We start from the raw sequence: 23,727 nt of genomic DNA, 5'->3' as shown, positions 1-23,727 counted from the left end.
CATGCCCACTAACCGCGGTCTGGTCTTTAAAAGGTTTCTCTTAACTACAAACCACTGGTAAAGTTGTGTGTGTGTGTGAGTGAGTGAGTGAGTGAGAGAGAGAGAGGGGGGGACAACCAACAATGTTGTCCACTTGAACTAGTGAAATGCCCATTTGCCAACTATTAACACCATCAGGAGAGTAGCACCTATAGAAACCGAACAAGAAACATGCTTGATTAGTTGTCAATACATCTAATTTGGATTGGAAATTTGACCCAATCGTTCCCAAAAAAATGGACATGGGAAAAAAAATATCTGATTAAGAAATCAGATTGGACTTGGATTTAACAAATAACATCCAATCACATCCTGGTGCACATAAATATCTGATTGGATTCAGATACAGACTCGGATCGGATTCATTTTTTGAGTCAATATCTTATATCCAATGCTCTTACATTTTAAAAATCTGCCAAATTTGGTTCAAAACTCATATTCAGATATGAATGTAAAAATCATATTCAGAATGTTAAATTGGATTTTGGGTTCAGATTTGAATGCCTTTTTCATTTTGTTCGAATTCAAATATGAATATATGAATATTCGAAAAAACAGATACAGTTAAGGGTATATCCGATTTGAATTGGATTTGTTGACATCCCTAAGTTTGATACACACCTCCTACCCAACCAACTACACTCTACCCCTTTTGACTAGAAGAGAGAGAGAGAGAGAGAGAGAGAGAGAGAGAGAGAGATGAGGGGAGGAACTGGTCTACTTAGTCTCCATAATGGCACCTTTAATCCAAAGCTCAGCATTTCTCCATACCATCAAGATAGCATCCTCCAAGAATTGAACTAAGTGTGGCTATAACACGCCACCCAACTCAACTGTTGAAAGAAAGTGAGAGAGATTGTCGATTATGTGAGGTTGAAAGAGGTAAGATTACTTTGGCTGGGCCAAATATTGAGTGTATTTGAATCATTTCACATGGTCGCACCCAAAACGTAAGGGGATACCATCTATTTGATTTGCTCGTTACTCTTAAAAAGCTAGAATGTGAGTGGAGCATCAAATTGTTTTAGATAGAAGCTGTATGCCGTAGATTCGTATCTGCTGGTCCAATGAACCTTTAGCTTTCTAAAAGCGCCGAATCGCTTTGCCCTCGGAAGACAAAGCTTGCCAGGTTGGGGCAACCTAATTATTCTCCTACTTGAGCCATCTTGCATCTTACTAATTAACCATTCAAAAAGTTGAGAAGATCATATCTTCCTCCAAATCATATCCTCATTGACAACTGCAGATGTTCTCGTCGTCTATTTGGGCAGTGAATGGATGTATTAATATACAGTTCTTATTATGAACATCTATCTATTTATCGTAACGGCAGGTTTGTTTCACTGTGGATCTTCAGACTATAGTTATTTGGATATCAAATTCATGGATTTAACGTCGGACCTCCTCCATACGACCTTAAATTCATGGTTTTTTTACATATATCATGAATTTAAGATCCATGTTAGTCAGTTTAAATTGAGGATCTTCCAACACACACCTTTTAATGTATTTTCATCTACATACCCCCAACAAAAGAGAGACAGAGAAACAGAGATTAAAGTGGAATGTCAATTACAAGGTAGTGGAAAAACACTAATACAGTAGAGCAAAGAGCAATAGATTTGTACAAGAGCAAACATGAAGGCCAATAACATGAGGCCCTTTTATAAGAGTTCATCCAATCGGAAGGTCTGATAGGATCTTGCAAAGTTAGTTGATGGGACAAGAGTCAGCGATTTGGGTACCGCCATTATCAGGCGCATGCACGTATTCAAGCTTGGAAATGAGGCACAACAGCTATCTGACTGGTTGCATGAACAGGAAGAATGGCCAGACTGAACCCATTTCTTGGCCGTCTTAAGCTGTAGAGTGGCTTACTCCGTCCTTCTGTGCAACACAGGCGAGGTCCTGCGCCTTCCCGGCCTGACCAACCCAATCTACCCTTAGCACCAACAACACCAAGAAGAAGGTGCAGGCCCCAACTCCAATCAAGAACCCCAGGAGCAGTCCGACCAGGCCCAGCCCGACCTTGAAGGCCAGCACCACGCCCACCGGCAACGCTAAGAAGTAGAACCCACCAATATCTGCATACACTGCCCAAGTGGGCTTCGCCGTCCCCTCAAAACCCCGCCGGAGACCGCCATCGGGAAATTCACAACCTCCATAGCTCCCACGAACACCATCATCCTCTTCACTCCTTCCACAACGCCGGGGTCGCTGCTGAACACCCTCCCCCACACTGGCCTGATGGCCACCAGCAGAGACCCGCCAAGGCAACCCAGAAACGCGCTGGACGCCATGGCGACAACCGCGGCCTCGTACGCTCCCTGAGGCCGGTTGGCCCCCAGTTCGTTCGCGACCCTCGTCGACGCCGACGTTGCCAACGACATCATCACCGAGTACAGCAAGTTGTCTGCGTTCAGCACGATGGCCAGCACGGAGACTGCCCACTGGGCGTCCGGCAGCCGTCCGGTCAGCAGCACCAGCATCTCGTAGCACCACCACTCCAAGCACGTCGTCAAGCAGCAAGGGGCACACAGGCGCAAGAGCTGCACCCAGTCGCGGATAGACTGCCCCCACAAGCACCACCACCATGGCTCACCGCACTCGTCCCGTCGCCCCTCCGCCCTTGTGAAGATATAGAGTAACAGGAGCACTACCATGTTGAGATCCGTCCAGCAGATGGATAGCGCAATGGATGGAATGCCTCCTAGGTAGTGGGAGAGGAAGATGTTGATAGGTATGTGCAGGGAGACGGAGAGTACAGAGCAGAGGAACACCGGAAAGATGATCCACTGAGCACTCAAATAAGCCTTCAGAGGATTGAGAAATGCGGTGGCCACCAGGTCTGGTATTAGGTAAAGAAGATAGCGCTGGGCTGTTCTTGAGATTTCTCTGTCCTGGCCAAAACAGAGGAGGATCTTCTCCACGTTGAGCCACAGGACGGCAATTGGGATGCTTGCCAGTAGTAGAAGAACGAAAGCCATAAAGAGAGTCTTGTGGAGTAGTTTGAAGTTCTTGGCACCAAAGGCCTGGCCACAGATGGGCTCCATTGCGCTAGCCAGGCCAGCTAGCACCGAGAAACCGGTAACGTTGGCAAAGGTTAGAGCAAGAGCTCCACCGGCTAGGTGAAGCCTACCGAGCCGGCCGAGGAACGCCGTCGATATGGTTAGCTTCGCCAGACAGACCAAGTTCATAGCTGACATGGGCAAGGCGAGCTGTAAAAATTTCCGTTGCTCCCTAGAAATCGTCTTCTTCAGGTCCTTGGGCCATCTTAAAATCCGAGCTGAAGGAGGTGGAGAAGCAGGAAGCGGGTCCTGACGCTCAGTTTCTGCTTCTTCAGAGCTGGGCTTCATTGCCAGAGACATATTTTTCTTCTTACCGTTCTCCCTGAGAGACAAGGGAGGACGCAATTAATGCAGAAACTCGTGAGTCTTTTTGTATCATGAATGCATGAAGAAAGGTGAGGATATATTGTACAAGCACTGGTTGCTTTAGGAGCTTGAGTGGGAGGAGCAATGAAATCTGTTACGGCATGTGCATGGTTTTCATGGAGAAGGTACCGTGTGTAAGTGGTGGTGGCGACGGTTAAAGGTGCAGTTTGATGGCACACTTCGTTTCTTTTGGAAGTGGCGCTAATAGAGGTTAATGGACGCATCTTTTTCAGTTTCATCAGGGATGCATGATGGTGTGAAGTGGACTTGATTTTGGTTAGAGGTGGGTGATGAGGAGGAAGGCAACGGTTACTTGAAAAGAGAAAAGCCACAGTTAGGATGACGCATTCGCCCATAATTGTCGCTCCCAAAGAAAGATTAAAATGATTAAGACACCAACTTTGTTTCCATCATCTATCCCCTTTACCTAAAAAATTGACGTCTCCATTCCCCCTTTTAATTAAAGCACGGATGTCTTTTCTCGTTTCAGCGACTCCCCATATCTATTATTAGAGAGAGAGAGAGAGAGGGAGGGAGAGGTCCACATCTTGGCTTAATTACAGATATGTGACAGAAAGTGATGTATATGAAACATTGTGACACCAGCGGCGCTCGGCGTCAACGGATTGCATTCTCACAAACAGAATATTAGTTTGATTCATGCAGAGTTGCAGACGTGGATCAGTAATCCTGAAACGGATTCATGTTCAAATAAGCTCGGAGTCACAATGTTTTATAGGCTAGGATTTCAAGAAAATGATACATATCAATCTTCTCGAAAGTAGAAACCTCCCAAATACAACAACAGCGAACAGCGTGGAAGCATGAGGGCGTAGTACCTTACTCAGGCGCGAGACTAGTATCATAAAAGAATATGAACATTGGCAACAATCAAATAAAAGTAGCTGAATGTTGAGCAAATATAAATGGTACACACGAAGGCCGAAGAATTTTGTAATAAACACGATAAATTTTGATTCTGACAAGTAAACTATGCTTCTACAATTACTTTGAAAATGACAAGTCTCTCTCCCTCGCTCGCTCTCGCTCTCTTCTCTCTCTCTCCACATGCTATCGATCTACAGACCAACAAACAATCATGTAAAATGAAAAAGGAATACCTAGAGGGGAATATCATACATTGAAAAGAAGCTGGGTCAACACGATTTAAGCAAAATTGGACCCACCCATGTGTTCAACATGTCACTGAGTGCCACCTGAACTTCTCCTGATCCATGCTCACAGCTAATCAAGCCACAGAGCAATGGGAAGAATTGAGCTAGGTTCTTCTCAAATGAAGACTCCTCCAATCCAGTGACGGCCTGAAGAGTAGCAACAATAAGTGGTGCACGTGCAGCCAACTCTCTTCGTCGTGCTGAGCCTAGCGGAATTAACCACTGAGGCCGAACATTAGCTACATCAGCCAGTGGAAAATACTGTGCAGTGTCGAGGTAAACCTGTAATACTTCTTTGCACAGGTCAATGAGGAAATCTTCAGCTTCAACATCTCCATAATTGACAGGTTTGTCAAGTATTAGGTTCTGCAACAATGTTAGGCATATTTGGTATGATTCATTCTCAAGGCGCAGCAAGGGGGGATCCTGCATCTGTGTCATCGAACCTAGGTCTTGCAACTTAGACCGTAGTACAGCATCACTGTTTATTTTGTGGGCATGAGATGCTATGACATGCAAGGCATCAAAGAGTACCACTGTGTTCTTTGCAGAAAGATGGCCCCTGTACATGTTATAGATCTCCATAATAGCCTGTAATCAGGACAGAAAGAAATAGACCTGAGATTGTCCAGTTATATCATGGAGCCTTCGTTGCAACAAGTTACTTTGGCCTATGAACATTATGAATTGTCCTTGGTGTTGAAGACCAACGAACGAATAACAGACTATGAAAAAAGGACACACCAATTGCATCCCAACCAGGAAAGAAAAAAAAAAGTAAAAAAATAGTGGCACATTGCATGGCTAACTCTTCTGCAAGCATATTTTCTAAGAAGAATCAGAATCGGGTAGCCCAATTTATGTACACCAAAAGGACGGACACACAGAACTTCAGGACTAGACTTCAAAAAATGGTTAGAATAGACACTCGCATCAACATCCCCCTGCTTTTTCACTATAGCTTCAGGAGTCAACAATAATTAGGAAGAAAAAGGCTTAAAGAGCTATGGGAAAGAAGGAATATTTGTGTATACTCCTGCAAGGAAAGGGAACAAAGCAAAAAATATAGTTCTGAACTCCAATGTTTAAACTCAATTAGGACGATATGTTAAAATTGCCATACTCTGATGCAGATTTTCCCATAAGCTCCAAAAGGACACCTAAAGTTTTGTTGATAGAAAAACACACATAACTTAGCATTTAGCAATGTTGTTCAAACACATCTAAGGTTTTCTGTGGTCAATCAAAAAGGTTTATTTCTGTCAAACCATCTCTAGAATTTTGTGCTCTCTAAACAATTACATGAAAATGATAGTTCGATGCAGCTAGTTTAGACTTTAGCTATCGGGGAAGCAGTCAGGAGTCAAATCTTATAAGCATTTGCACAAGCCTAAACAGGTGCAAGCCTTAGAAGCGAGGATGCCAGACACGATGTTTTATGCCACATAGCAATGTTATAAAAGGCGTAGCATATCGCGTATCGGTCGGGCCGACCTATACGCCGTATCGTAACGTATCGCAAACGTAGCGTAGCGTATCGTAAAATTAATTGTTTAATTTTAAAAAATATTTAAAAATCATAAAAAAATAGAAAAAAAATCATTAAAAATCTGAAAAAATGAACAAAAAATCAGAAATTAAGAAACATGTATTCAAATATAAAAAAGATCAGCATACATAAGGAACATTCATGTGTATCAACGACACATTCAAAAATAAGAAATCAAATCTTCAAGAATAACATATAAGCATCCATCACGATTTTAAACTTGAAAATTTTATAGAATTGTAGGACTTAGAGTCTTAGGACTTGGAGTTTTAGGACTTAGATTACATCACAATTTTATGAGTTCAAAACATATAGTTATCATCTTTCCTGATTCAACGATAATATCTCACAAATTGATGAATCCTTGGTTATTTTTAATGAAAATGGGCAAAATCTCTCCCACCTACATCTATTGGAGTCTTTAAATACAAGAAGAGAGAGGGGGAGGAGTGTTTAAACTTTTAAAAAATAAAGAAATATGTGTTTTCTCCCGTATCGTACGATACGGGCGTGTATCGCCCGTATCGTACGATACGGGCCCCGTATCGCACGATACGGCCCCCGTATCGCACGATACGGGCGATACGCGTACGATACGGACGCGTATCGTGTTTCAAACACGTATCGTATAGGTTTTCTTGACCTATACGATACGCGTCCGTATCGTACGATACGGATAACATTGCCACATAGTATGCAACTAGGTCTCATGTCTCAGGCATGGTTTCCTTGTGTTAGAAACTGAAAAACTTGGTCAACACACCTAAGTTTCTCATGGTTAACTTTCTAGCATTTAGGGGAAAAAGTAACCAGCTAATTTAGACATTAATAAACAAATCTAATTAAATGGGATATTATGTATCAAAATTAAGGAGTATAGTTTAAGAAGTAATAATTACAAACTAACGAACATGATGGGGTTTCCCCTGTTGTTCTGGAAGTCCCTGGCCGAAAATATGTTCTGATCACCGACAGTGTTTCCTTTTTTGTTTTTGCCGTAAATCTTGTACATTTCCACTTTTTGCTGAACAAAAGGTCCGCGAAGGACATCCCTAGCAGGTTTGCATAAAAAAACTAATGAAATGAAATTTGTCAGTATTGAAGGTATTTTGGTGAATTTAACTCATTAGGCCCCCAACTTAGTCACCATTTAGGTTTAATTGTCAGAGGCCTTGGAGAAAAAAGCAAAAAGCTTCTTCTGCAGATTCTTCATTTTTTTGTACAATTTGCTAGGCATGCTCAAGCTTCTCCAACTATAGGATGAAATACTGAAATGGGAACCCTATCAGAAAGAACAGTTACCTGGATAAGTAAAAGTTGAACAGCAGTCCGGCACTTGACATCAGCAATGGCAAGGTACAAGCTCTGCCCTTTAGAGTTCTCCATGTCATCGTCAGGCACAGTAGAAGTAGAAGACTCACCTTGTTTGCTGGATGAGTCTTCTGCACTACTAATGACAGAAGCTCTATTCATTTCATCAAGAACCTTTGAGAAATCAGGAAGTGTGGCAGTAGTTGCTTCTTTAAGTGATGAAACCACTTCTAGCCACTTATCCTCAGAAAACAAACCCCCTGCATGGCTCATAAGACGGACAAAAGCTGCAATGCCAATGCCAGCAAGGCTCTGATGAGGTCGTTTAATGAAACTTATCAGCAGCATTAGCACCTTCTTGAGTAATGGATTAACAGAATTGTAGAACTTAACAAAGAGGTCCACAACAAGTTGTAGAGCCAATGTGCATGTCTCATAGAGCCAAGCATCTTGGTCCAGCTCGCTTCCATCAACATCTAATCCATGCCCTTGCAACATGTCACCTGATGGATCAATTGCATGGCGAACATAATCAAAAATAGGGAAAAGAACAGAATCAAAAACTCGCTCCCAGAGTGGCAGTGAGAACAGATGACCATGGTTCCGTAGTGTATCAAAAAGAACTTGCAGGGCACTTTTCCTGATCTCCGGTCTAGGATCAAAGCTAAGTTCTGATAACCCTGCAGAGAGATCCAAAGACATATTTAGTTTGAGTTGAGTATCTTTTCTCCAAAGAAAAGAAAGAGTTTCAAATTCCAAAAAGATAAGGTAACTGGAAATGATCAACCACATCAACCAGAAAATAATACAGTCAGTGGGCTGTTCACTTACCAGCCAACAAAGGAAACCAAAAGTACAAGTGATCATCTTTATCAGTAAATTGTGGGCTGTCAATTTTTCCATCTTTTCCTGCACGGGGTGACAGGGAAGCAGGTTTGCTGGCAGTTTCTTTGTTCCTCATCGAGGAACCAAGATCTCCCTCTGCAAGCTTGGCAGCACAAAACCGCAGAAAACCAATTGCATTGAGGCTAATATCTTTGTTGAATCTGCTGTTTGTAAATGCAATCAAGCAGTTGACACAATCTGTAAAAGTTGTTGTTTCAGTTTCAGTTATATAAGGGAAATATTCTCGAACAATCTTCTCAATGATTTCAAAAGCCAACAGCACTATGTTTTTGTGGTCATCATAGGCAGCAGTGGTAAAAACCTGCATTTGTCATATCTCAGAATTGTCAAGAGTCTTCCACAAAAAGAGAAAAAGAAAACTAATAGACAAGAGGGCATCCATATTACCAGTAGAATGGCATAATGGGTAAAAATTCTAATCCTTTACTATCTAAAGCCTAAAACAATGATAAAAGGAGCCATTCAAATTGTGTATACCATGAACATGCTTTTCCAGCCTGATTTAACATTGTTGACACGGGCCAGCACCATTTGTGACACGCATCTGATTATCAGTTCTCTAATTTCAACTGCACTACTTTTCCGCATAACAATGACAAAAGGTTTCATGAACTCATTTTGGAAATTGTAATTTGCCAGTTCTTCCCTCTCTAGAAACTTCATCGCCAATTGCCGCAAGGAATCCATGGCAAAAATTGCAATAGAGAGGTTTTCAGAACAACCAATATTCACAAAAAATTCACCAAGTACATGCCAGATGCTTGACCATACAAGCCTGATACGGTTCATATTATAATGCCTGCAAAACAGACAGGTTCGAACATAAAAGTAAGAATATAGAACTATCAAAGCAAATAAGCAGCAAAATGCAGTCAGGGACAAGTATACCAGTGAGTTGATCAATAAACAAAGCAGATAGAAAGAAGAGATGAGAGATCCTTACGCAATCTCAACAATCTTTGTCAGGCTGAAAACCCGAGGATTAGATGCAGATCGAAGCTCTTCCATGGATACTTTACAAAGTGCCTTCACAAAATCTACTATTGCTTCACTGTTCAATTTCTGACTTCGTATAAAAATTCGATTCATTTCTCCTACTTGCTCCAGTAAGTTCAAATTGGACACTAAATTATTCATCTGTTCACTTGTCACTACACCAAAGGCATCTCCACCAACACCAGCACTGTCATACGAACCTCTTCTGGCAGCTGCAGCTGGATACTGCGGCCGTCCAGGTCCCTTCTTCTTAAGGACAGGAAGCATAGTCGATTTTGACTGTTTAGATTTATCCAGATCATTCTGAGGCACCGCAAAGAAGGTAGCATCAGGCGGAGCACCTTCACCTAGAAGGTGTAAGTGTTCAAATCTTGAAACACATGTCAAAATATGTTCCCATGCTTCTTGTAAATAATTACCATCTTCATCAGCAATTGTCACAATCGTCTGTTGAATTAAAAAGGTCAGCTTGTATATCTGAATATTTAAATTTTAAACCAAGCATATCCAGACTTATAAAGAGAAATTGTGTACAAGCAGCATAACACACATTTTTTTACACCAAATTTTCAGGAGAGCAAGAAGGATACTCAAACTTGTTGTGTGTGTAATATATATACAGATATATATATATATATATACCAATTGAGTGACTCTTTTTTAACAAGTTTTTGAATTTTAGCCATCCAGCACACAAAACATTAAACTGTCATATACATACAATATATATATATATATATATATTGAGATTAACCGGATGGTTTTTTTTATATTTTTTAATGCTAAAAACCATTGCAAATGGTGCATTCCATGCAAAAAACCATGGACAATCAAACACCGTCATGGAATGCATCATTCATGACAGTTTTTAGTGTTGGAAAATGTAAAAAAAGCCATCCGTCCATCAATGTTGGCTGATGTATATAATATAAAATTATAAATATATATTTAGAGAAATAAACTTGGATCTGAGCACCCAATGGATTTTCGCTGTTTTTTCTAGAAAACCGATTATCTTCTCTCATGTCCATTTGCATACTTCCTCAAGCATTTGGTAGCAGCTGTATGGCTGTTGTAACTTGAAAGAGAAAAAGAAAGAAAGAAAGAGGTGATCCAGCTCCATATAGACAAAAGAATATCCAGTATAATAACTTGAAGGATTAAACTAAGTTGTCGATGAACAACAAAAGTCTTCAGCTTAACAGGTTAAGATGACAAAAACTCCTTTGCAATTGAGCACATGCATATAGGTGTGGACTGACCATATAGTGTGGGTTCAATGATCAACTGGCAAAGTTCATTTGCCTAAATCTTCAGCAATTATTTGTAGTCATATAGATGTGGACTGACCATATAGTGTGGTTTCAATGATCAACCCATGCTTGATGGACACAAGTTTTAGCCTACTTAATATTCTTATCTGTCACACAATAATACTCTCCTGATCACAAAAGCTGAAGACTACACACAGATATCTCCTGGAAAATCTTCTTAAGCCAACAAGAGCTCCAAAGGGTGATTTGTTTAACAACTAAAAGTGCAAGGAGGATTATTGTTCAATATCTAGAATATGTGTCATTAAACAAGGCCAAAATGATGGGAAGAATTTCCTTGAGAAAGGAAGGGTTTCCTGGGTTTTACAGGCAACTGAAAGTCTGAAACAGAGATGGTACACAACTATACATGTACCACTCAGGTTACTGAGCTCTACACTTTAATATCCAGGTCATGCCATTACAGCAAGTTCAAAACAAAGAAAATGTCCTCCTTGTGGTAAAAAACGGGGATTCCTTGGTTTTCTAGGAGCAACTGCAACAGATCATGGTAACAACTATACATGCACCTCTCAGGTTAGTGAGTTCCAAACACCCAAAAATCTCAGCACATGTTACTTCCCCACCCAAAAAAGTTTTCAGCTTGTCCACATAATATAGCATGGCTATCAAGTGGAAGCTACGATTCTCAAAGCTGTTACTGGATTATCACCACATAGACCATAAAATAGTGGCAGGTCGACTCCGTATTTTAGGCAACTAAAGCAAACTTGAACAATTTAACCCAAAGTGTAAAACATGCAACATTGTGGCCCAGGATTCGTAAAATTAAACAAGCATTTTACAAATCAAAAGCAGGTAACAATTCCAACCTTAATGGCATCAATATTTTTCTGTTTTATATCTGCAGCCGAGTGCAGCGAAGTAAATTTTGCAAGTGAAGTGACAAATGCATCTCTGTGGGTCTGCATTCTCATTACTGCAGTAACATGAATGGCATGTCGAAAACCTTCAAGACATTCAGAGAGAATAACTTCGTCTTCACTTTGATCAAGTGGAACACTGAAAGCAGCTAACATTGGAGCCCAGCAGACCTCAACCATGAATTTTAATATAACAACATCTGTAGCAGCGTAATAAACTGATCTGCAATTAAAGAAGAAATTTTTTCTTCAGCTATAACAAGGGATGCAGATCAATTTCCTTTAGACAGCACACAAACATATTGGAGAAATGGAAATTAGCTCAAGAACTCGACAGGAGGTACATGAGAACACAGTTCCAGAAGCTGCAACTACATGCATCAGAGAGAACAGCCCCTACAGGCATGTTGTAATCACTACAAGCAGGGCCACTCCAAAAACAAGAAATCATTTGAAATATTGAGCAAAATTGTGGCTTACTCAGATTTGCGTGCTTTTTCTTTGAACTGCTCCTGCATATGCCTAATGAGGTCATCACTTGTTTCCATGGTTTTCTCTTCCCCTCTCTTGCGGATAACAATATTCAAAATACTGTCAAGCCCCAAGATTCTGTTGGAATTTGTAGATTGACGATGTTGGGAATTCAATTCATCCTCTTTCATTTTGATCTCATTGCGAGAAATTCGTTCATACAAGGACCGCAAATATTCTTCAGGGAGATCTTTGCCATCATCAATACCACGATTGTTCCTTATAAAATCGTCTTGTGACATCTGCATTATGAATTTTTCATTATAAGCTTTTCCAATATACAGTTCGATATAAGCCTATTTGTAAAAGTTGGCACAAAATCCAGACCTTATTTTTAACCATTGGATTGTGAGCATCTGTATTAAGCAATATCACAGAATATGCCAGAACATAGGCAGTATCTGCACTGGCAAATGCCTTTGGGTTGCACTTGCAGTAGCATTCCGCAAACTTTTCCATAATGCGATCGATCTTTTGTGCCTCTCCAGGCAACCTGAAACCTTGTAGGAGGCGTCTGATTGCTTCATCAAATTCCATCCCTTGAAAGTCAAATGAGTCAACATAGGCATGCATGACTTTCAGTGATAACTCTTCCCTTTCTCCTAGATAATCGCCAATCAAGGTCTTGTTCAAACCAGATGCATTCTTCAGAAAAGAAGCAATTTCTTCTGGTGAATCTCCTACTTTATTTGCTTTAATGAGGAACTCAATCCCTTTTTTGGGCTTTTGATTGAAAAGAAATATACCTTCCTGCCAAAATTGTTTATATATGTTAACTATACAACTTTAAATGGAAAAGAGAAGGGAAAACACAAAGTTGGTATGAGCAATGAAATGCCATGTAAGGAAGTATCTTTACTTGTAGTTCAAGCTTATAAGCACGGCGCTGTTCAAGAGCTGCAGCCTCTGATACTTCATTTGCTGGCTCAGTATGAGAATCTACTCCATCTGTGGGCTTCTCAGTGTCACCATTGGGCAAGTCGGGAGTGCCCTCTCTATTGTTTTCATCCGCTTCAGATCTCTTAACAGAATTAGGATCTGGGATCCGCAACTGCTTGTTCATCCAGTCACCCATTGATCTCAAAATTGCCACTAAGCACTTCATAGCTTCAACTTTCAGGGTGTATTCTTGAGGCGGAAGCAAAGTAGTGGCTGCACCTGGAGGGACCCCTTGGGCAGTCTTAAGCAAGCCATTCACAATTCTGTATGGATTTCAATTTTTAAAATGGCAGTAAGCTTACAAGCATTTTGTCATGGCTTTACATGCAATACAATATAATCATCATCAAATTACCATAAGCAACACATGCTACACTACCGTGAAAAAGGTGTGAGAGACAGAGTAACTGGTCTGTCCTCTTGCCCTGTTAATTCCAGTATGGATTCAACATGAACAACACGTACTTTTTGTGTGTTCTGGAAGCCAATTCATGTAATGAACACCTCTGCAGCTCATTTGCTTGTAAATGTTTACTAAACCAGAAATTTATAATGCCTACATGTGATGTCAAAACTAAAGGACCATACAGCACCAAAATGACAAATCACGTTTTCTCGATTTTCAAGCTAAGTAGCACAAGTCAGAGCATTTTTCTGACAAGAAAATGATATTACATTATACCTACAATCCCAGAATGATGACAAACTTCAATGAATCTAGCTTTTAGAAGCAACCCATAGCAAATACATATTCAAAATACAGAAGTGTGCATGGCACAGAATCTGCAGATACACTGTCCATCATGCTTCGCACTTCAGAATTTAATCAAATAAGCATTGCATTGCATCACTGCAGGCATACAGAGCCCAAAATTATTCGGAGAACCCAACCTTATGCCATTGTTAAAAGAACCATCACATATCCTCAAAAGGCCGTCTGAGATCAGGAACCTATTCACTTTTGGAGCTTTTGATGTCTTAGAAAAGATAAGTTAAACCATCAAATCTCTAGCAAAATTATACTTCTATTGAAATTTAAATGCTCATGCAATTAAAGGATTTTCATTCTGAAGATTCCTACCAACTTATTTTACTGTATTAGAAAAAGGTCTGAATGTCTCATTTTCATATTTCTTAAATAAAACATCTGTATATTCTATTTCAAATTCAAGTTTTCCATGCAATCCATTTAAAGAACAGTCAAGGAAAATATGTATAAATGCATAGGAGAGCTACATATATTAATGGAATGCTAAACTTCTTGTGCTTCTGTCTATAGAAAACATTTTAATTATTTCAAAATTTTCTGGAGAAATGCAAACAACTGTCTATAAAGTGTCTCTTGAGTAATTTCTCGCATTACCCTCACTCCCAGGAGACAACCACCATATTTTAACCTCAGAAGCCAGTTTGCTGATATTGATCTAATGAGGATGACGAGTGACGACACTTGCAATTCAAGGTTACACTTAACAATTATGAAGAAAATTGTTTCGCTTGGTGGAACGAAACTGAGCAATAATTTAACATAAATTTCAGCAACTATGTTCGGCAGATAGATCATACCTCTCAAATATGTTGGGCGAATGAACATCACAGTCATAGTTGATGAATATATCGACCAGGATTTGTGAAGTTACAGAGAGCTTTTCCATGAAGCGAAGTACTATCATTTTCTGCTGAAAATTAGGTTGCGCGACATTTTCCAATACTCTAAGAACAATCATAGGGAAGAAAACTCCAATCTCAGCTTTCAATCCTGCTCTAAATCTCGAGACCAAACTAATAAAAATGGAGCAGGAAAGTTGAAAAACGATCATGAGTGTTGAAGCACTGTTCCTCAGCAAAGACAAGCACAAGTACTGCCTAATAGCTCCAAGAAACCTGTCACATTTCAAGCATGCATTACCTAAAATCAGAACCTTAGCTACTTAACAGTTCTTTAATGTAGGATAATTTTACCTTCTCTCCTGCTAAGAGGCAATAAAAAGCTGTTTGCATAATGGCTTAGGAAAATGAAGTTAGAAATGTTGAGTACTGAAGGCGGCAGAAACATAAACAAGGAATGGGGCTTCCAAATTCAAGGATTAAAGGGCAGGAAAAATGATTAAGGGATGAAAGGAACAGAAAAACATCCACACAGGTTTGCTGGAGCAATGAAGTGGTGCAACATTTATAAACGAAAGAAAAAGACAGAAGCCAATGAAATGACGAACTTTTAAGCTTAGGTTCACACAACCATCCACTGTTTATCTGTTCCAGTTCAAAAAAGATCATCAAATTGAACTTTAGACTAGAGCGCTTGAGTAGTTTAACCTTTACAAAAGAAGGAAAAGGACAGAGCCAATGAAATGACGAATTTTTGAGCTGAGGTTCACACAACCATCCACTGTTTACCGGTTTCAGTTCAGAAAAAGACCACCTAGTTGAAACTGATCTTGCTTATTTATCGATTGCTCTTGTCTAATACGAGTAAGTATTATCCGAGTGAGAAGAGGACGAATGTAACAGAAGCAATCCAGCACTCGGATGCCAAGAATAGAAAAGCACCTCTCACTGGTTCGGAAGATCGCTCCTGCATTCTCCAGCAATATCTTGAGTAGCTCCAGAGCTACAATTTTGCCGCGCATCGATAATGGGTCTGCCGACGCATCCGTCGGGGGGTTTTCATCGAAAGCTTGCAAAGTGCCCTGAAGACCAAGAATGCGTCTCTCCGAAGCTTATTACCGATCTGGACCTCCGCCTCATCATCTCTATCGCCGTCCCCATCAGCCAACTCCCCCTTCCTTCCCTCTAGAGCGGTCTTATACATGCTAATCTCCCAGTACTTGGCATCAAGCATATCCTTATCAGTCGAATCCAGCAGATCCGTCGGGTTGGTGGTCTCAACGGTCGTTTCAAATGCACCATCATGACCGCCCAGGGACTTTATGGAGGCCGACGGATTGAGAACGCCGTCGATATCCTGAATTATCTTGGTGATGAAGCCCTGCACAAACTGGGTCATGTTAGCATCCCCTGAACCTGATTTATCCGTCGGCTCCATGAGCTCGGCGACCACGATGGGTTGCACAGGCACAGTCGAAGAATCAGCCTCCATCCTCCTGAAGACAATGACGAGCATCTGGATCAGAGATGCCTTCGCAGTAGTCTGATTCACGACATTCTTGCTCCCCAGATAGATGTCGTAGCATGTGCGAACGACCTGCAAGAGGCAATCGCCGTGGATCCTCAACGAGGTCGATGTAACGGCAGAGAGCAGCGTCCTCAACACCAGCAATTCGATGCTCTCGTCGCCCAAATCGTGGCATTTGCAGACAGATTCGACCAACCGGAAAAGGAGCTTCGCCTCTGGATTTCCATCAGTGTCCGCCTCGCCGCGAACGTACCCGTGAACGATCAGTTTCTGAATGCAATCAAGCGCCGGATCTGCGATCTTTAGGACCCCCGACAAGCAGGCTCCGATCAGGGGGCTGAGTATCGTCTCAGACTCGGACAGGCTGAAGACGATGTCCCCGTCCTGCAAGGGCCCTGGAGGGGAGTCCTCCGACTCGGAATCCGGCGTGCCCCCAGAAGGGGTACCCAACTTCTCGATCACTGATTTGCACTCATGGGAGAGCTTGGAATGCTTCCGCCAGGAAGCGTTCTTGATGATTTTGTCGAGAGCGCCACTTACGAGCAGAACCACACGGGAATCGGCTTCCGGGGAAGCCATTCCCGCCACCTAGCAGGTCCGATCCTCAGATTTCGATCTCAGCCTAGGGCGCGAAGAAACATTTCCTCCTATCTTCTTCTTCTCCCCCCACCCAATAGTCCTCTTCCCGCCTGTCCGTAAATTTCTCGACCTTTTCGAGATAGATGTAGTGCAATTGAGTGACGGAGGGTGCCGCTACTCACCTGTGTCCAGCAGAGTCGCCTCTCTCTCTTCCTCCTCCGCAGCCTCGTTGACCCTTCTTCTTCTTCGTCCAAACTCTTTCTCCTCCCGCTTCCGACTTCTCTGACGTATTAAAAGAGATCAAGCAAGCTCGGAAGTGGAGGATGCCGTCGGCTTGTCAGAGGCGAGCCGAAATGGGGAAATGAGAAAAAATGAACGCGCTCCCCGCGAGGAAGAAAGAAGAAAAAACCACCCTAAGGTCTTGGAAAACGCTGCACAATCTTCATTTCTATTTCATCATCAATTTTCAAAGGTCTAAACGAGTTTAGGTGAAATCATTTCTTGACAAAAATGGGCGTATCTCGACAATAATGCGCCTTCATTGCTCCTTCTGGAAGTGGTAAATCAAAACACATTTCAGGAGAGATTTCATTCACCAAACAACATCTCACTCTTAAAACCCACCCAAAACTCAGTACCTGTGCCGGTTCCTTCTCTCTGCTTTAATCCAACCTGTCTATTTACCGGGAATTGAATACTCTGTTCTTTTCAATCAGAAAGAAGAAAAAAAAAACTTTGCGTTAAGTACAAACCACAGAGGACATTCGTCCATCTGAAAAGATCAATGGTGGTGAATTCGAAAAACGCTTCTTTCGAGCCCACACCCACATGGGTAGGTGAAGAACGATCCCTTTTCTTAGTAATTTTACTACTTCCGCCGTTGAATCGGCCGACGGCGGAAAGCTCCCGTCTCAGTCGGGTTTTCCGGTCTCCCACATCATTTCTCAGCAGCAGTGAAGAAACCGCGCCCTCACTAATTAAGGAATGCTTCGATCTCGGCTCTCTTGCTTGTCGCTTTATTCCTTGCTGTTTCCTCTGTGTCATGCTAAAAGACTGCCCAACGAGATCTCCAAACCCTTGACTAGAGGTCCACTGGTTCAGAGAGAGAGTTGAAGCCTGATTCAAACGGTCAGCTCCGATTTGGGAAATTTATGTCCCATTAGTAATCCGATTCGAACTCTATATTAGATATTTTCTTTCCAAATATATGCACATCCGAATCCCATTACATGTAAAAAAATTTGGATCTGAGTTTATATTTTGTGTATTCAAAATTCGAATCGGAGTTGAAGTTGTACTAAGCCAGATTTGTTAGATTATAATAGTTATAACTAATCAGGATCATATTTATTGATATCCAAAACTACATAAAGTCACTGTTAATTGTCAAGTCATAATGACGTTATAATGGAAGTATGACTCTAGGGATGTCCATAGATTTGATTTGGAACATAGATCCAATCGAATCGCTTCAAAACAGTTGGATATGGAAAAAAAATTAATATCCAACTAAAATGTCGAATTAGATTTGGGCTTTAAGAAATGACATCTAATTGGATTCAGATTCGAATTTAAATAAATATTCAATCAGATTCGAATGTCGTTTAGTTTTAAATAGAATATCTTATATCCAACATCCATACATTTTGATCAGTGAAAACTTTTTACGAAATTAATTGTCGAACCAATGAAAAGGCCATTTTGTCCTTGAAGACAATATGAATACAATAACTTCGTCATACATGTAAGTTTTTTTCTTGACTAACTTATAAAAAAAAAATTAAAAAACATTTTAGTAACTTTTTAAGAATTACTCGCCCTTACTTTAAAAGAATTGATTTGTACATTTTCAAGTAAAAAATACACACTTATGTGTAACTGCTGCGTATGCAAAAAGTTCCTATTTGGGTAGAGTTCCTACTTTAATAAAATCAATTTAATCGCATCCGACGGGTTCAGATCTTGTTTTAAATATAAATTCTAGTGCAACCAGGTTTAGATCTGATATTTTATATGTAATAAGGTTGAATCTTTATTAGATCCCAGTTAGATGTCCATGTGTGATACAGATTTAGTTATGAAACTGCATGCCAATCTCAAATTAATAATTGAAATAAAAGTGAGTAGGTATTCTATTACTAATAAATTGTTGGCCTCTCCTCACATAGTCACATGCTAAGGAGTTGAACTCTGAAACCTTTAAATTCAAGACAAGGAAGATTATAATATTCCAAGTGAGTCGAGGTTGGCTTAGTCTAATAGCAGTATAGGATCCAGCCATGTTGTTTTATCCTATCGCGCCATCGACTAAGTCTTTCAGTTCATGCAATTTTCAGAACAAGTCTCCTGGGGCATAACATAACTGGTCGGACTACGGGGCTTATGAAAAGACAAGTTTTTTGTTTGATTCTCATTGACACTTATGTGTCTTAAGTGGTGGAATGTAGTAACTAAGTTGAAAGGGATACCACCACTATCACTGATGCCGATGCAGCGCAAGACCTCAAAGGCAGAGGAGAATACGGGGCTTTCGGTCTTCTTTAGTTAACCTTCTATTCAACCATAATAGCAACAAACCTATAATAGCAACAATAATAGATCTAAAATGCCTAAGATGTCATATTGATTGCATTTTATAAAAAGCATGGTTTAATGCTATTAATGTCCATATACGTAGTACAACAATAAAGGACATATGCTATAGACATGCACATTTAAACCACAGTCATAGAAAACGCATTTTTTTCAACAAAAATACGAAAAAAAACATGATAAATTAACTAGCCATTTAAAACTTCAAAAAAAAAAATTGAAAAAACGGGTAATGCAATTTTTCATGTTTTTTCAGTATTTCATTTTTTTCAGTTTTTTTAATGTCAAACAGTTTTTTTTTTATTTTATTTTTATTAGTTACAAATCTACTTATTTTTTGATGTTTGTGTTATTAGTTTCTCATTTACTTTACTTTTTCCTTATTTTTAGTTTTTTAAAATTTTAAACAAATTACCATATTTATCTCTTTTTTTTTCAAGCTCACCGTATTATGCCCGAAAAAAACCTTGTTGTTTAAAATTCTAAGACGTTATTTGTGACTATGATTTAAACAAAACAAAGTTTCTCATAGAATGGTGACAAAAGAGACGAGATCACATGAGCTCTTGCGCCTAAGAAGTCCCTACTTACTCAATACAAATCCAAAGCAACCTTAAAGAAATGGTTCCAGCTAGCCAGCAGTGATGATATATGTAATGGAAGAAGGAAACCCAACCAATCTTTCTGTAGTATTACATAATCGCTCTTTGTTTCTAGTGGTAGGTCGGAGGTCTATTACTCAAAATTGAAATCAAATAAAGGGCAATAGTGATCCTCGAGAGGGTTGGCGCAGCAGATAGGACGGGGGCTAGTAGACGGCCATTCTTCGTTTCAAACTTCCACGGCATCAAGCCACGCATGGCCCAAAAGAGGAGACATCGATACGTAAGTTGAATCAGGAGGCATCATCTCAAGGCACTAAAAGCAGATGTGATACGAAACTAGAGGAAATCATTTCTATGATGCAGTGGCAAAGTTTTATGTGGGTCTATGTGGGCAACTGCACACATGGGCTTGAGAGTTTTAAATGGATAATGGACATGGGTCCAAAGTCCAATCATATAAGCTGCCTCCACTAGACCCAGGTGTAGTATTATTGTGCCCAGACTTTTTTTAAAAAGAAATAAGTACTTAAGTTTAGGTGTCATCGGCCGACTTTTCAAGCCATTTCTAGCTTGTATGGGGCCGAGGATTGCCATAAGCCCTCCGCCAACCTGACTCGACTTTTAAAGTAGCAGAAACATTCTTCATTTTTTTCGGATTGTGAACTGAACGAGGAGCGGTAAGCATTTGGCAAACCATCACCTATGATCTATTCTGTAATAAGCCATCGACAAGTTGTGGCCAAGAGGTTTAGTCATAACAAGTCATTTATCCAAGCACCTATCTACCCCCATACAAAATCTAAACGGGGAAGGCTTCATTCGGGAGAAGGACTCTATCTAAAGCCAATTGCTAATTAGATGTCATTAAGCAAAAGGGCCGACCATCGCGTTACTCAGAGTGGAGCTTTCGCTTGGTCACCTGCGCCACCATTACGTGGTTGTGGACTCAGCTTATGTGTCCACCGACAATATCTAAATCAGGATATGAATTAGCAATTTGAATCTAATCCAAATCTGAATTTAAATTCAAGTTTGAATCTGAATCCGATATGTTAAGGGCAATGTCATCATCGGGTTTTTAATCAAATCTGAATGAATGCTCGAATCGAATCAGAATCGTTTGTGAATCAGATTGATTACCAAATATTTTTTAGATATAAAGATCAAATTTTCAAATTTAGAAAAGAGGAAAAAAATAAAAATAACATAAATGGACGAACACGCTTTAAGAAAAATGCTCCGGCGCACATGCAGAACATGCTGGTCTCCCTTGTGCTGACAAAAGATTGAATAAAAAGCAAGTTTCCCTAAAAAGGACACCCGCAAAACCGGGTGATTCCTTTTTCAGAGGATTTCAGCGGTTCGTCAAAGAATCGCCCGATTTTCCATGTGCTCGGAATCGGCTCTTGCAATGAATCGGATTCGAACCGATTCGATTTGAATCCGCCGATTCAGGCTGACTTTAATAACGCTGGTCGCTCGTAAGATCCCTTTCAAAATGTATGGACTCTTGATATCGAATATCTGTTTAACACTAAATTTCATCCAAATCCAAATAAGATCCTATATTTATTTAGATCTGAATTCAAATTTGATTGATCTTATTTAATAGATCTGAATATGACCTGATGCTACATTTCCTTTAATATTTGGTATTTCTGAAACAATTTGATCGTATATCAGATCCAAATAAAATTTATTGACATTCTTAGTTTTGGTTCCTATCTTTGTTCAGGATGGAACTGAAGTGGATTAAGTGCCATGTCAAACTATCAAAGTCCAGGATTAGCCCCAAATTGTTACGGTTGGTATCAAAACATGATTCAATATTCGGATCTAGGGCTTCACATATGTGGTCGCATATACTTTATGGGGATAGTGATTATTTTGTCTTGGTTTCTTTAAGGAGTGTGTTTGAGTGGCATTTCAAAATCATGTTTTTTGTGGAGTGTTTGGATGCTATAAAAATTGGGTTTGTGGAAAACCGAGTTTTGACAAAATCTGGTTTTGTAAAAGAGATTGGAAAAGACCTGCTTCCCTTTAGGTTATTCAGGTTTTGGATGTGTCACTCAAACCAAAAAACAAAGTTTCTAAAACTCATTAAAGAACATGGATTTGATAAAACCTAGTTTTTACAAATTGGATTAGAAAAGGATGTCATCTAAACGCCCCCATACTTTTCTAAACAAAATTGCGCCTACAATCGGCTCTTGAAGCTAAACAGATGGATTTGATTTGAATCGGTTGATTCAAGCTGATTCACACCCAAATCTAAATAAAATCCTACATTTATTTAATTATAATCTGAATTTGATTGATGTCATTTCTTAAATCCAAAAGTGACCCGATTTCTTAATTGGATGTTAATTTTTTTTATAATGGATTTTTCCGAAGCCGTTTGCTCATATATCAGATCCAAATAGAATTTATTGATATCCTTACTTCTAGTTCGTACCTTTTGTTGAGGTTGAAACTGAAATTGTTAGAAGGTGGACTGGATGCCCCGCCAAATTAAGGGACCAAACCTAGTATAGGATTAGACCCATGCAATTACGGTTAATATTAAAAAAAAAACGATACAACACTTGAATCACATCGCTTTATCAGATAGTGAATGATTGTCCTAGTTCCCAATCCTAAATTTTAGGTTTAGAACCAAAGTTATCCCACATGGTTTGGTTCGCAAAACTAAAGATAAAGCCTAGTGTGAAAATGGGCCAGGTTCTTACATTTAGGATTATAGCGGTTTGCCAAAGAATTCTTCATTACTTTGTCAAATATTTTCTCCTAACTTTCTTTTCACCATTTTTCTGCCATTTCATAGCAAAACATTGCTTCACAAACAAACCAGCCAACCCAAAAATTAAACCTGGGCATCGGGCCGACCTTGCCCAACTCGAAAAACCTGAACCCCAGCCCGAGCCTAGCCCGATTAAATTTAAAAAATATATTTTTAAACAAAAAATATATAAATATAATTAATCATAATAAAATCTTATAAATAAATAAATATATATATATATATATATATATATATATATATATATATATAAATGTTAAAAAACTCATTCTCAGGCCGACCCGAGTTTATCAGACCAATCCGAGCTGGCCCAATAAATTATCGGGCTGGCTCGGGTTCCTTTTTTCCGGGCCCGGGCCCAATATATGTTTTTCAACGAATGTGTGGCTCAGCCTGAGAGGCCCTCATATCATATACAACAATGAATTTTCTGGTTTTAATAATACAGGACCCAGAAGTATTGTTAAGATCTACCATAATCGGCTTGAATTGGCAAAAAATGGTGGACGAACAATCAAACGGGTGAATCGGTATAATCTGGCTGCCATTGTCCAAAATACTTTTCTTTTATATAAATCATCAGTTACTTCATTTTTCCTCAAAATATCTTCCAGTGTTCTCAAGCTTTTTGGTTGTTTTCAACTGCATCGAAAACTGTGTCACAATCATCAAATTTAAAACTTTTGTTTGAAAAAATTCAGGATTTAGAAGTTTTTGTATTTCATCAGATCTTCTGTTTGCTGAGCCAAGTAATCGGCGTCATTTTCATAGTGAATCTGGGGTCTTCTACCAGATTGCTGAGCCAAGTAATCCCCATACAAAGATGTGACTTCATTAACAAGAATGCGCTTTTTCATGAAATGTGAAGTCAACCAGTCCCCAGGAAACTTGCACCTTTGTTTTGCATGATCCACCAATTCCATGTGTTTCTACTTTGT

General features: G+C 39.9%; 2 protein-coding genes across 2 annotated transcripts; both read right to left on the bottom strand.

Annotated features, from left to right (window-relative positions):
• Positions 1-1,592: 1,592 nt before the first annotated feature.
• LOC116261698 (protein DETOXIFICATION 56) lies at positions 1,593-3,810 on the bottom strand. The gene is given in 2 exon segments (XM_031640499.2): positions 1,593-2,159; positions 2,162-3,810. Coding segments are annotated over 2 exon segments (1,509 nt in total). The 5' UTR covers positions 3,408-3,810; the 3' UTR covers positions 1,593-1,896.
• Positions 3,811-4,333: 523 nt separating this feature from the next.
• On the bottom strand, positions 4,334-17,723 carry LOC116263347 (brefeldin A-inhibited guanine nucleotide-exchange protein 2-like). The gene is given in 12 exon segments (XM_031643045.2): positions 4,334-5,239; positions 7,500-8,188; positions 8,340-8,715; positions 8,892-9,213; positions 9,358-9,857; positions 11,557-11,830; positions 12,088-12,380; positions 12,466-12,888; positions 12,998-13,340; positions 14,644-14,961; positions 15,628-15,742; positions 15,745-17,723. Coding segments are annotated over 12 exon segments (5,310 nt in total). The 5' UTR covers positions 16,793-17,723; the 3' UTR covers positions 4,334-4,630.
• Between the last annotated feature and the right edge of the window lie 6,004 nt (positions 17,724-23,727).

The sequence above is a fragment of the Nymphaea colorata genome, chromosome 10 (assembly GCF_008831285.2).
Source record: "Nymphaea colorata isolate Beijing-Zhang1983 chromosome 10, ASM883128v2, whole genome shotgun sequence".
In the NCBI taxonomy this organism is placed as follows: domain Eukaryota; kingdom Viridiplantae; phylum Streptophyta; class Magnoliopsida; order Nymphaeales; family Nymphaeaceae; genus Nymphaea; species Nymphaea colorata.
The sequence above is the reverse complement of the archived record's forward strand: the minus strand, read 5'-3'. Positions and strand labels throughout refer to the sequence as shown.